Source organism: Toxotes jaculatrix, chromosome 18 (assembly GCF_017976425.1).
Source record: "Toxotes jaculatrix isolate fToxJac2 chromosome 18, fToxJac2.pri, whole genome shotgun sequence".
NCBI lineage: Eukaryota > Metazoa > Chordata > Actinopteri > Toxotidae > Toxotes > Toxotes jaculatrix.
Window position 1 is genome coordinate 11,903,126 of NC_054411.1, and position 14,788 is coordinate 11,917,913.

Sequence of the window (14,788 nt, forward strand, 5' to 3'; positions counted from 1 at the left end):
CTCTAGTGTGGCAGTTGTGCACTTTCTATGCTCTCCATCCACCCCAGCCACCTACTGATGACTCGTCAGCCATTAGTAAATGTAGCACTTCATTCATTGAAAAAATATGTTGCCCCTGGATATAATCCAGCCAGTGAATATATTTTTTGCAAAACCTATTTGCTGTTGCTGTTTTGTTGGATATGAACAGAATTTTTGGGAGACAGAATTGGATAAAATCCAGTAATCGGGAGGAAGTAATGAAACAACCCAACATCCAGGTATATTAAATTCAGATGTATAGGAGATGTTCATATCACTGGGGCTTTTTTTGCATTGAAGGCCTGTGATTGAAGCGCTTCATTCAGATTTTCTGACCTTCTCTGAGCCCCGAATGCGTCTTCATTTCAGCTGCACAAGACTGAATCACTGTCATCTCTGAATGAGCTATAAGCTATTTGAGCCTTGGAGTCTCTGTATTGTTTTGCATAGAAATAAATCACGAGTCGGTACCGTGCTGATGGCAGCGCTCTTAGATCAAAATGCCAGGGAGATGCCACCTGACAAAACAAAAAATCTCAGCAGTCGCCCAGCTGATTCAATCAGTGGACAAAGTGAACCTTTCTTTTCTCAATGTGTGTGAATCATACAAATATTCTGATAGAAGGAAAGAAGGGATGGTGGGCAGAGAAAAAGAGCTAGAGGTTAATGTCTTCTTGCCACATCCAGTGTTTTTACTTCTCACAGCAGAATGAAAGCTTTTACTGTAATTTTTTTTTTTGTGGTATAGCTTTTTGTTTCTGTACTTGGTCATATGTAGCTATAAATGTATGGAAATGCATTTGCAGATTCTAATCTAGTTTTTAATTCAAGTTGAACCAGCAGTCAGATAGTTGTATCTAATGAAGTATGGTGAGCCCCATATACCGATACAATAAATAAGTAAATAAAACTAGATTACCTTGTCCGATATCTGTAATTATGCTGGTGACATTTCATTGGGTGAAAGAGGGATCAGAGCTGTTCATCTAGCAGGGGAAATCATCTTTTGATGGTAATATCTGATGTTGCATTACACCAGCTACATCAGCCCCTTGTAATTCCCACCTAATTTCATTTTTCTTCAATCTGTGCTCATTAACTCTCAGTTCACTGTCCCTCATCACCCAGAGTCTGCTGCAGGTTGATCGATGGCCAAAGCTTTTGCTTGAACAGGTCAAAGGAATGAGGTTGGCGCCACCGAGGCAAACATGTACGGCAACTGATCCCACTGTTTTAGAGAAGAACATTTAACGTGACCCTCATAGAAATGGCCTCAGGGCATGGGTAATCTAATTTAACTTGAGTGATGTTGCCTGTCATTAGCAAATGAATACAGGCGGGTCTCTCTGAAGGCTATGCAATCTATTCTGCTGTGGGTAAAATTAGCCACCAATTAAGGTTGTTTTTCATCCCGGAATAAAAATCCTAACAGGGAAGCTGGCAGCTGTAATTGAAGTTAATCACTTCTGAGTTTAGACGTGTCAATCCTGATTTCAGCAGAAGTGATTCTGTATGTTTCTGTCATTGCACTAACAGTTACGGTATTGAACGCTTGCCAGTAATATTTCTTGTAATACTGATAACAATCCAGGGAGCAGCACTCATGCCTTCATGCCAGGTGCTGTCATCCAGTTGACATGAGGTGTTCCCTCTGATATGACACACTCGTATCATCGGTGACGTGTCACCACTGTCGTCCACGCTGCTGGCTGTTGCTTGGAGACTTTGCAGCTGTGAGGTGTTTGGTCTCTCCGCAGTCTCCAGGCGACCACGAGCAAATGAAGCGGGTCAGAGGGTCACGCAGTAAGACAGGCTGCCCCAAAAGTATTATTACACACTTAGAGACAAGCGGTCGCTCTCACAGCCTCAGCAAGAGACTTATCCTCTGGGAGAAAAAGCAGTTTTGCTGCAAATGCATCCAGGTGGAACACGATAATGAACACAACAGTCTCTCATCTCCTCTCAACCCCCACGGTGGGGTTTCTGTTTTTTAAGCTGGTGAGTGAGATGATTTATCTTTGATGATCAATTTCCTGGTTCAGTTAGCTTCTGATGGTGTTTGAAGAAAGCACTTTGATTCTCTCACATTACATTCATTTTCTACAAAGTGTGAGACATCAGACTTGGTGTGGTATTTCTGTCCAACTGTCTCTTTTTTTTCCCCACACATGGACAAGAACATAAAAAAGAAATTTGTATAACTAGTGTACACAAAATACAAACAATCCAGACTCTCTTTCTCTCTCTCTGTCTCTCTCTGGTTTATACTTGTACATGAACACACCATACCTTGAATTCTCTTGGAACGCTTTCCCCTCACCTCTTGCTTTAAATGCCCTGCCATTTAATGTGTTAAAAAGCCAAAGCTGTGTGAGCGTTGTCAGGGCTGAAAATGGGCCAGAGTCCTGTCTAAAGTGGGGCACAGCGGTTTATAAAAAGCATGTCCATTTACTCAACTATTTCATAGGGGAAAGGCTGATTACGCCTCTGAGATGTCTCAGGTTTTTACAGTTTCCCCCCCTCAAACTGTGTGACATGTCATTTTTCTTAGTAATGCCATCAAAAGCATTATTATTATCTATGTGTAGAGATAAAATTAAAAGATGTCATGCTGTATGTGACAACCACTTGTAGGATTTAAAGAGTTGCAGGTGGCAAAGGAGACACTAAATGCTCCTTTAAGATAAAATTCAAGAACATTCAGAGAACTGATTTGTCAAACAAAAAAATGCATAAAGTTGTAAAAATCTCGACTTTGCTGCCTAATCAAGTACAGTTAAACTTCATCAACAGACTAAACCTCAAATTTTAGAGGTCCTATGTCACAGCCCTTTTTCTGTCTTTCCAAATCTGGATCAGCTACTGGTATCAGGTGGGACCCTTGTCTCAAACCTTGACTGCTGATTGGCTGAATATGTAGATCAGCTCATTCAGACGACAACTAATAAAGGAAATCTCCCCCCAGGAGTCCCCTGGCACACAGCGCCCGAGACAACTGAGCTGGAAATGGATCAGACTGAATAAGAATATGAGAGAGATGTGACAGAGAATGTTCTAGACAAATGATGGATTGATAACATCGGTATTTGAAATGGTAATGGCATGTTGTATAGGAGTGTCACAACTTGCCAGAGGCTTTGATTATGTCGTCTTTGATGTTGTGGTTAGAAGTGCAGAACTGGAACACTCACAATCAATACACTGTGTAAACTTTAAATGAAAGTGTCTGATCATAACCCCGACTCTTGTCAACTTCAGAATGGTCAAGTAATAGGTGTGATAGGCGTAAGCATTTCCAGGTACATCTTCAATCTCGAAGCTGAATGGCCTAAGCTCACCAAAGGCAACTAGGGAGGGAGAGGAAGAGAGGAGAGAGGCAGAAACTAGGGCACTGTTATCTGGCCCCTTTTTACCAACCACCAGGCACAAGGCAGAGAAAGAGATAGAAAGAGCTGTGGACAGGAGAACAGGAGAGAGAAGAGGACATCAGAAGTGTAGTGAAGCTGTAGACAAGACAGGGGAACCTCTGGAGTCAACATCCAGCGTCAAGGACTTGAAGAAAAACAAGACAAAGGCAGCCCTGACTGTCTTAGGCAGGCTTTAAGATCACACACACTCTATCTATACGCAGCCACATACACATTCACTTACTCGTGCCTCACACACGTGCAAACAGGCACGCGCACGCATACACAATCACAACTGCACACACAGACACACAGACACAGACACACAGACACACACACACAGACACACACACACACACACACACACACATACACACACACAGAACAGGCATCAACATGTTTGAGGAGCAGGCGACCAAGGTCAAGATCACGTCTGTGGTGATTGTGGTGGGCATGTCGTCGATGCTGGCGGCGGTGGTGACTGACCACTGGGCCGTGCTGAGCCCACGAGTGGAGAAGTTCAACGCCACCTGCGAGGCAGCCCACTTTGGCCTCTGGAGGCTTTGCAAGAAGAGCATCTTCATTGTGGAGGAGGACCCCCAGGGCAAAGGTTGTGGCCCCATCAGCTTACCCGGAGGTATGTAGCTCGATAAAATGCATAGGCTAGACATTCATGTGTGTTATCAAAGGGAATGTGTTGTGTAGTTGCTGACTGACAGCTTCAGTGAGGAGTTTCTGTTCTTTTCATATGCTGCTGAAAAGTAGACTGAAGTGTGTAAAGAAATATTAATGCTGCAGTTATGCTTTATGCGTCTGTGTAAACATGAAGGTCAAAGCAGACCAAGGCTTGAGAGCTGAATACGGTTGACAGTCTGCTATCGTCTATCTACTCTCTCGTATCACTGTTAGAATCAAGCCTTGACTCTGACGTATGGGGGTTTCATCTCTACACTTCTCTTCAAAGTTTTCATTTCATTCTTGAACATGCACCAGGAACAGTCAAGGCAAACTGCATTTAGTTTTTTCTTTATTCTTGGGACATCAACAGACTCTGTGTCGGTGTCAGAATCTTACAGCAAATCTGCCTCCATTTGTTCGTCTGTCCCTTCCTCTATCTTTCCCCCTCTCACACCCAAAGGCACAAGCCCAGGCACATAAGCTGGCTTGTTCATATATTTGTGCACACACGCACACACAAACAAACACAAACTTGTATTTGGATCGTATGTGTTACAGTTCTATAGCCAGCTTCTCACTGAACCATCATTATCTTCCACAGAGGAAGTCTCTGAACAGACTGCCAATTAAGCACACTCAAACAGCTGAAGTCAAGTGCGTAATGGAAGAGTATCGCAGCCATACTTCACATCTAACGCAACAAAAACATGAATCTGTTCTGCAGGAGCTGATGGACTCTCAATTTAAAGATGAGAAAGAAGCAAAGCCCCTATTTCTTCCATTTTTCTGGAACTCTGTTTCTCGGGTGTTCTCTCAGATCATCAGATGCTATTTATTCTGCATCTCTTGTCCAGTTTGACTCATGATGACATCATGTTTTTTTGTTTTTTTTAACAAAAACACTTAATTCAAGCAGCATTTTCTAATGTCACTGATAAACTTTGGCTTGCACTTGTTTAAATGCACCCCCTAAAAACTAGGATAGGCTTCTTGGTGTGGTGTCTATGTAAAAAAAAGTAAACAAGTCAGTTTTGGAAGTTATTTTCCCTTCCTTGCATAACATTGCATACAGTAAGTGATTTAAAACTGTCTAAAACATTCTGTCTTACATTTAAAAGTCTGCTTCTACAGAATAGTTTTGTATCTTTAATTGCAAGCTCTCTTTGAAGAGAGCCAGCCCTGGGGAGAGCAGTGTCTCGCTGGCCTCTGGCTGTGTGTGCGTGCCTTGCAGCCTAACAGAGAGATTTGACTCTGACTCTATCATTGACTTAGCCTCCGGCTCCAGCACCTCAGGATCAGTACAGGCCTTAATGAAGTGTGGCTTCCCACTCCAGCTCTTGAGTTAGAGTACACCTGGGAGACTCAGGAGGGATGAAGGGGATTGGGGGAAGAAAGCAGAGGTCTGCGTGGGTGGATAGAGGCAGGGATGCCTCTGTTGATGGGGAAAGGGGGAGCACTTTTACAGTGTCCAAAGAAGTTGGGGGGGGGGGGCGGGGGTTCAGTGAAGGGAGATGATACTATACAAAGTTTTATGTTTTGCATGTTGAGAAACTGAAAAAGGGCGAGTAGACAGAGACACACAAGAGTTCTGACACATTGTCATAGAAAATGACATGGCCTCCAGAACACATACTTAGTGTAAAATGGAGACAGAAATTTCTATCTGTTTGGACCAGTAGTTGGAGATTTTTCTCCTCGTGGACAAGTCAATCACTTGTGGAATGAAAGAAGGGCATGTTGCAGCTGGCAGATTCACTACTCCAATGTGATGAATGATCCAGTTACATCCTCCACAATCTGACAGCAGCAGTAAAATAGTGTCCAAGTGTCTGTGCACAATCCCAACAGCTTCTCTGGTACTCAACACAATCCGAAGGACAGGACTGACTGACTAGAGAGAAGCCGTCAGACAGACTGAACTTATCGACAGCTTGCGTTTTGGTACAACAAGGGGAGTTTGCACAGTGTGCACATGGCCCCACCCTCCTTAAGTCTGCTGTCGCCTGTGAAACCGTGTGGCAAGAAATATCAGCTGTTTTGTCAGGGACCCCTGTGGCTTCATTCCCACTACCACCGTGGTGTTTCCACATTTGGCTTATGAGAGAAAATGAGTCATTTTCTAATATTACCTGAAAAGGTCTGGGGATTTGGCATGTGGCTGTTTGCTCTCATGCCAGGCCTAATAGTTTTGGTCATAAAAGCCCATCACTTCCCATTTGTGGCCCTGGTGTCGTCACACATGGATCTCTGTCTCTGCTCCTCTGTCTTGTCATTCATGCCATGTGATGTGGAGATGACATTTGGTGAAATGCTCGTTGGTCAGTTTATTTTCTGCTTTCTGAAAGGGAGTTTCACTGACTGTCCTCACCAGGTGAAGCCAAGGCTTGTGGGGAAAAGATTAAATGTAAACTTATCACTTGATGATTGTCCTCCAGTGGCCAAGAAAAGGCTTTTTCTCTTAATGGTGGATGCTTTCTTTGCTGACACCCTGCTGGTCAGTCTGCCAGGTTGGTGCAACAGAGGGAGAAAGTGGTTTGCTTTTTCCTTGAAAGAGTGCTATCAGGAATGACAGCTTGGCTGAGTACTGAAAGACTAGACTAGACTGTGTACTTTGTGAGCTATTTTGCCTGTATAATAGTGTTTCTTGTGTGATAAGTTCATGTTTTTTTGTAAGGGAGCCATTGTAGCCAGCCAGCCTCAGGCAACAACATTAACACACTGTGACAAGGTCTGTATCGTGAGGTCATTTTTCCTCAACCAATAATGCTATTGGACAGTTCCAATAGAGATCATTTTGGTTGAATTTGCATTAAGACAATGGTGCAATATACACTCAGCATCTACTATTATTGGTATGTTCAAGGATGCATCCATGAGGTTCTGGAGGCAAACAGAGCTCTAATATAGTTTTTGATGGGTCTACATAAGTAACTAGCCACTGAGCCTTAACCCTGAGTTTAGAGCTTTGTATAGTGGCTGACTGGCTAACATTACCACACCCGTGTTACCTTACCTGCTTCCCAATTGTACATTGTAGATCAAATGTTAAACACATAAAGCAATGCACAGTGGTGTGAAAAAAAAAACCCAAGCTGATCCAGAGTGCACTATAACAGATTACATCCTTGATGAACAGTATACCCAAGCAAGCAGCGGTGATTGGACTTAATAACACGCATTTGCATTTTCCCAAAGAGAGGGGGAGTTAGTCGTCAAGAGGCGCGCGTACACAAACATTTTTCATATGGGCACAATTACACTGCTTTTGTGAAGGGGTTGCATAACAACAGCAGCAAAGCGGTGAACCCAAATGACTTTTGAAATTAGCTTCCCACAAATGACGCATGACAGCTTGAGTGCTGTAAAAATCAAACAAACACTTTATGGATTTCATCATGCAGCTCGGCTGGGAAATAAAGAGCATAAATTGTGCTTTTATGTGCATGTGTATGTTCCTACACATATAATATGTGTGCAAAGAAGCATGGGGGGGAAAGGAGTTTGTTATCAGAGATGTTTTAGGGTTTTCCAAGTGGCCAGGTATCCCATTTTCCAGATCTATGGTCTAGTCTGCCAGGTTCCTGCTTCAAGTGCAGAGCCGAAACTGTGGAGGTGTGGTGCTGGTTTGCCATTCAGAAAACAAGGTTAAAAACTGACTGAATCACTCCCCATTATGTAAATGTAAAACATATAAAAGGAAATACATATTCAGAGATGCCATCACTTCCGCACCATCGCATCCCATTATGTGATGCGAGGATGTGGTTTGTGGTGACCGTAACAATAACAGTCAAAAGTGTTTTGAATTTCATGATAAAGGTCAGGCCACACACACATGCACATGCAGGATCACTAGGGCCAAGAGGACTCTCCTGTGCTGTTGTGTCCCAGTTATCGGAGCTCCTGGTGGAATAGTCATTCAGATACCACCACATATCCTATTCACATTGACCCAGAATTAGTCGGTCATTCTGCCTGGCTAGAAAAAGAACAGCCCCCCTTCATCACCTAAAAAAACACCATCCTCTGTAAAAGTCCTACAAAATGAATAGAAGCTATTTTCAGGACAAATGTAAATTGTCTACAGTTGTCGTTATACATAAAAATGTGGAAACATCATAATTCAGTGAAAAGTCAATTCGTTTTTGATGCTTTGTGTATCTTCAAAACTTTCGAGGTTGAATGGGAAGTGGGTGGAAGGCGAGACGTGAGCAGGGAAACCAACTGAAAATAGGAAAAAGAAAACTGTAAAAATACTAAAGGAGAATGAAAGAAGAAGTTGAGTTGACAGATATAATGACAGGTGGAAAGAGGAGAATGGAGAGGAAGAGTAAAAGGAGAAGCTGCAGATCAAAGAGAGGAGGTGGCAGCAGAGTTTAATGGAAAGAGGAAAAACTAAAATGACAGGCGATACCTCGTCCTAATCACTCTCCCCCGGGAACTAAATCTCCCCATTAGCCAGACTGCAAGGTCAATGATACGCACCCAGATGTTCTCCTCCACACTTAATGTTCACCATCTAGAATTATGATACACACCAAATTTGTTTCCAACCTATTTTGCTCACGTTTTAACACTGATTACAAAATGTGAGTGTTTATGCAGAAATTCATATTGTAGCTGCACATGGTTGCAGTAAAAATATGTCATTTTTCTTTAGCAACTGAGAATCAGTGTAATGTGTCTTTATATCACATTATTACTTGGCTACAACAGTTATCCTTTTGCCAAGCATACTGAGGCAGTGACAAAAAAGCTGCAACTGTAAACTTCTACAAGAATAGTCTTTATTCTGCCAATGTAGCTGATGTGAAGTGGTTGGACTACATTTAACAAAGTCATTACAACAAAATGAGCTTAACTTACCCTTTGGCAATTCAACCAACCTTATAACCATGACTAGGTAGAGCAGGCTTGTCAAGCTTTTACTTTATCATATGTCATATCACCTTTCCAAAACAAAAAACACATGAGCAAAAGTCTAAGATATGGATCTAACAGTATGCACACTACAAACATTATCATGCTTATCTTGCTTAGCTTAGCTTACTACCTAGTAACCTTGCATTGATTCCAAAAGCAACAGGAATGTCATTAGCTAACTATTTTAGTATGTGGGGTCACAGGTTACATATCCAACATAGCTGTTCAGGATTGGAGCATCCACAGCACAGGAGCTAAGAGTTGCTGAACATTCATTCAATTATTGCCTTAGAAAAAAAATCTTATTTTCGTTCTCTTTTCTCTACATTGTACTTAGTTCATCAGGATCCAGCAGATAAACAGTGGCTCAGTCTTTTGAAGCTTCCTTAGTGTAAATCAAAGGTCTTTCTTTTCTGTCTTGTCTTTGTGTGGTGAGCAGATAATGGTCTTCATAGAGGCTGGAGTGGCCTAAATCTTATGGCTACACCCAAACACATATTAGCGTAGATTAGCTTAGCCTCAGAGGTGAAGACATCGAATGAGAGAAGGCTAATGAAAATAATATATTTGCAGAGCCAAGCTGCACTGTGACCCCACCTCCAATTCTCCCTTCTGTCAGCCTGTCCCTCCACTAACACACACATTCACACACACACTCACGCACGCATGCACAAGCTTGCATATTATTACACACACATGCACATATGCACACATATGCCTTTACATGAGTAAATAGGACTAGCCAAGACCTGCAGCAGCCTGTTGCTAGGTTACCTCTTTAGTGATTCTTTCTCATCCTGGGTAACAAACAGCTCCTCTGTTGCCTGGTGCACACATACACACACATAGTATATGCACACACACACACACACACACATTCGCAGACACAACTCGCAAACATTGTCCATCTCTGTGTGGACAGAGAGAGCACCTGTCTGCTTTATGGGTTTAATCTCAGCGAGAAAGGATGGTGAGAGGAGGAAAGAAGGGACACTCACTTGGCCTTTATGTCCTCTCCACCCCTCCCTGTCAGCCCAGCTGCCTTTAGAGACAGCAAATAGATAGATGGATGTGGGGGAAATGACTGCACGCAGGAAACGTTTTTCTATATGAGACTCTATTGAAGATTGTGGTCAAAGGACTAGAGTTTGGGTGAGCAAAGTGCAGAAATTTATCATTTATGTGTGGAAATGGATGTGAACTGGTTTCTGAGAAGTAAACACAGCCAACATTGAGGATAGTGAAGGATTTGAGTTTAAGACATTTTATTTTAGGATGATGGCAAGTCACAGAACACTGCTGTGAGTTGGGAGGCGGTGTTGAACGTACATCTGATCAAACAGCCAAAGAGGAACTAGAACAGTTGTGCAGCTGATTCTTTACCAATTTAGAAACAAGAAAGATGTGTGAGTTCATGCTTGGATAGCACATAGCACACACTTTATACTTCATTTTCTGGCATAGTGGGTACAAAGAATGTCTTTCAACCACAGAGGCACAGGTTCAAGCTGCTGGGTTTTCATTTATCCACCCTAGTTAAGTGTTCATGAGCCATGGGCTCCTGGGGTGTGAGATAATACAGAGAGGCATCATTCAGTCAATAGAAACACAGTTTGATTTTAACGAAGAGAAAAACATGATGGTATTATCAATATATTGCTGCTTCCACAAGGAAACGGACGAACTGACAAGAACACAGGAAAAAGACAAGACTTAAATACACAAGGCAATGGGCAACAGGTGAAACCAATTAGGGCGGGGCAGACAATCACAAAGGCGGGAAACAAGACAAAGACCGGAAGTAGATCAAGACAATATACACAAGGGCAATGATTTCAAAATAAAACAGGAGCTATGAACAGAACTTAACAAGAGTCCAAGAGTCCACAAAAGGGTTCAAAACATAAAAGTGTTCAGAAAACAGCCTCCTTAGGGGCTAGTCATGACAGACTGAATATGTTTGTAACTGAATGAAATGGTTATTCTGGATAGTAGCAGCTCACCAATCCAGACTTTTCTGGGTAAAATAAGTTATAAAAGGCATACAGTATTTACTTTTTTCAAAGCTGTTTGTCTCATTTCTGTATTTGTCTTTGTTAGCCTTCTATTGGGGGTCTACCGAGAGATTTTATGTTTACATCGATTGGTATTACAGATACAACCTGAGCTATCTGCTTTCCTCCTCCTGTTTCATCTCCTTCTCTCGATCTCTATCTCTCTCGCCCCCTCTTTCTCATCCTCCTGTCTCTCACCCTGTCTTATTCTGCAGCGAAAAACTGTTCCTACTTCAAACACTTTACATCAGGGGAAGAAGCTGAAGTTTTTGAAGTCAAGACCCAGAAAGGTGGGTACCTTCTCACTGCCACCCAGACTACGTGTTGGAACAGGTCCTGTTTTTTTTTTTTTTTTCAGACCCAACTGTCTGTCTGTGAAGTGAAAAAATATAACAGAAACAATTTCTAGTGAAGGGAAAACTATATTTTCTACATGGATATAAGCTTAGACATATTACATACCCACATCATACACAGCACAACATATGAGGAAATGCATGCATATTATGCGTGACATCCCCACGATATATAAACACTACAACCCTGTGTTCTACAATTTCTATCTGACCCAACTCATTTGCAATAGGAAATACATGTTGCGGGAAATGCTGGATGCCTGGATAACTTGCCTCATAGTTACAGTGCAGATTGTTCCTCATATCACATAAGAAAGAGAGCTGTTGCAGTGTCCTCTGATTTTCATCCTCTCATCTTCCCTGCTTTAGCAAGATTGTTATTTTCAAAGTGAACGTATTTCCAGGAAACAGCTCCTCTCTTTCTCTGCTGGTGAGCTGACCCTTTCAGCTTCTGACAGACATGAAGGAACACGCAGCTAGACATCCATTAGGCATGCAGTTATACATCGCTCTCAAAGTTTTAGATAAATTGCAGTAGATGTACAGTACACAATGATGTCTAGGTGAAATCAGCGAAGACATATTGAAAATTGTAACGATACTGCGTTTCATTCGTGGTACAAAGTCGACAGGATGGCACATTATAAAAAAAGAAAGAAAGAAAAAAGCCCTACACACAATAAAATGCATGAAATAAGTGATCAAATGTGCAAATCTTTTAATAACAGAGAGCAAAAGTAAACATGGTTCAGCAAAAACATGCACATACAAAATACATAGAAACTCACACACACACACACACACACACACACACGTGCACACAAGTGCATACCCGCACAGACCAACGGTCCTCAAACAGACACAGAATGAGCCCGGCCCTCAGTGGAGAGGCTGAGTTCAAGGTTATTTTACACATTAGTGTTATTCCACAGTTGGGGTGCTGAAATGGAATAGGCTGCTCCAAGGATCATTTCTATCACAGTTGGAGTGTTACATAGACGGAAATACTAGATTATCTTTATCTGACAAACAGACAGGAGGGGAGGTGGGTGGGAAGAGAGAGGGATGTTCTAATCATCTTGTTATAGGCCTGCAGCATCTTATCTGTCATGCAAATGGCATTATTGCCAGTTTGGATAAATGACTGTTGTTTTTCAAGTGAGGCTAATTTAAAGGCTAATTATCTGTGTCATAACTCGCCTGAGCGCAATATTGAAACAATTATTATGTAAACGATACTGCAACCTCCCCTTCTGTTCCTACCCACTCTCTCAATTTTTAATCGCTACCACTTTGCTGTCTTTTCTTCTCTTTCTCACGCACTCTTGCCTCCTTGCTCTTATTTTGTTCATGTCTTCTCCATCTCGCTGTCTCTCTTCCATCCTGACTCTTTTCTCTTTTCCTCCTCTTTCCTCAGAGTACAATATCTCAGCAGCAGCCATCGCCATATTCAGTCTGTTCTTCATGATCCTGGGCACTCTCTGTGTCATCTTCTCTTTTGGGAAGGGGCGGGACTACCTGCTCCGACCTGCTGGGATGTTCTTTGCCTTTGCAGGTCAGATACAACATAATGTGAATCGCAGATCAGGCTTTGTCTGGTGCTCTTGTCTCTTTGTCACAGCTCAACTTGAAATGAAGTGTGCCAGTGTTATCATCATGCACACCTTTTCTTTTGGTGATGAATATCACTGATGCAGCTAATTTAACAGAGTTGACAAAGCTGATTTTTCACTGACAATTTTTTCTGGAGGTGGCAAGTGCTGTTAGAGTAGATGTAGCTTTGGGCCAACCTTTCAAAATATCTATGAAATTAACTGTGATGGGTGTGATCTCCCATCTAAAATCGCATTTACTGTTACAGACTCAAAGTTAAAATAAAACCGACAATCTTGTAGAGTTAACGTGGCACTGTAACAGCATTTGTTTAAACAATTCTGACAACATAATTGCCATGAATGCAAGTGAAGCATCTGCTTCTTACAGCCCATTACAAGCCATTATTTCTGTTTTGGCACACAGGCCTTTGCATCATCATTTCTGTCGAGGTAATGCGCCAGTCTGTCAAACGTATGATTGACAGTGATGAAACCATCTGGATTGAATACTACTACTCCTGGTCTTTTACCTGCGCCTGCGCCTCCTTCACCCTGCTCATCCTCAGTGGAGTTGCCCTGCTTCTCATCTCCATGCCCCACATGCCACGTAATCCCTGGGAGACCTGCATGGACGCTGAGCCTGACACCTTAGATTAGCCACAGGTGAAGCAACAGACACGTCTGGAGGCCCGGTTGCAATGTCGAGAAGCACAAGTAGCCCTTTAACTGCCTACCCTATCCCACATATTTATCACTTCTGCAAACTATTTTCCAAAGCATTAAAAAGTTTTTAGCCTGATTTCCCACCTTCCAGATGTCCATTGGTTTCACTTTGTTTGTAAAATATTATATTTTACTTATATATTATAATGTTTGGGGTTTTTTTCTTCCAATTTCATGCATGTCTGATGTTTGTTTTTATCTACATATCTCACAAATGCATTGGTTTTCAGCAGCAGTGTTTTACATTTATGATGTTTGTTTTTTTTTCTTTTTTTGGTTGTTTTTTACCAGCACCAGAAAACACTAACACTCCATAACTGGAACCAGTGGATGACTGGAAGTGAGGAACGGATTACAGACTTATGACATGCTTTGGAAAATCTAAGTTTGGAAAATAGAGTTTGTAATGAATGACCTGAATTGCCCTTTAAGGCTTGACCAGAAAGGACCTGGGTCAAAGTATTTGACTTATAAAGTGCCACATTTAAGAGTTTTGACATGTTACAGACTGATCAGACTTAATTAATCAAATTATATTGGAATAAAACCAGGCAAGATAAACACACACACACACACACACACACACACACACAAAGACAGGACTAAAGCTGTACTACACCAAACCAGATACAAATGCTGAGCCATTGCACTGTAACACATTGTGTAAAGTAAGTAGTGAACTGTTGTAATGGGCTACTGTCACTGCAGTCTTTTCTTTTCTCGAAGGACTTTAAATCAATCTGTGCCATTGATTGTCAACAGAGAGACCACTAGCCTGATTCTCTTTGTTGAAATCAGTCATTGATTTCAGGTCAGTGTTCAAGACCCCTGGTGGCTTAAGTCCAGTAGCCCTGTTCTGTAATATTGTCCATAGTATTTGCTGAAACTTGGGGTTATGCCTTGAATGTTATCAAATGTAGTTTTGCTTTTAGAGGGCATTAAAAAAAAATTAAAATACCATAAATGTACAGAGTTTAGAAAATAACTGACCGCAACCCTGAACAGTGATTGTCAAAGGTGTAGAAACAGTA

At 41.9% G+C, this 14,788-nt stretch overlaps 1 protein-coding gene across 1 annotated transcript; it reads left to right on the forward strand.

The window, feature by feature from the left end:
* The first annotated feature begins 3,824 nt into the window (after window positions 1-3,824).
* cacng1b (calcium channel, voltage-dependent, gamma subunit 1b) lies at window positions 3,825-13,691 on the forward strand. The gene is made up of 4 exons (XM_041063128.1): window positions 3,825-4,065; window positions 11,299-11,373; window positions 12,857-12,994; window positions 13,459-13,691. The coding sequence occupies exons 1-4, from the start codon at window positions 3,825-3,827 to the stop codon at window positions 13,689-13,691; spliced, it is 687 nt and encodes a 228-aa protein (XP_040919062.1).
* The last annotated feature ends 1,097 nt before the right edge of the window (window positions 13,692-14,788 follow it).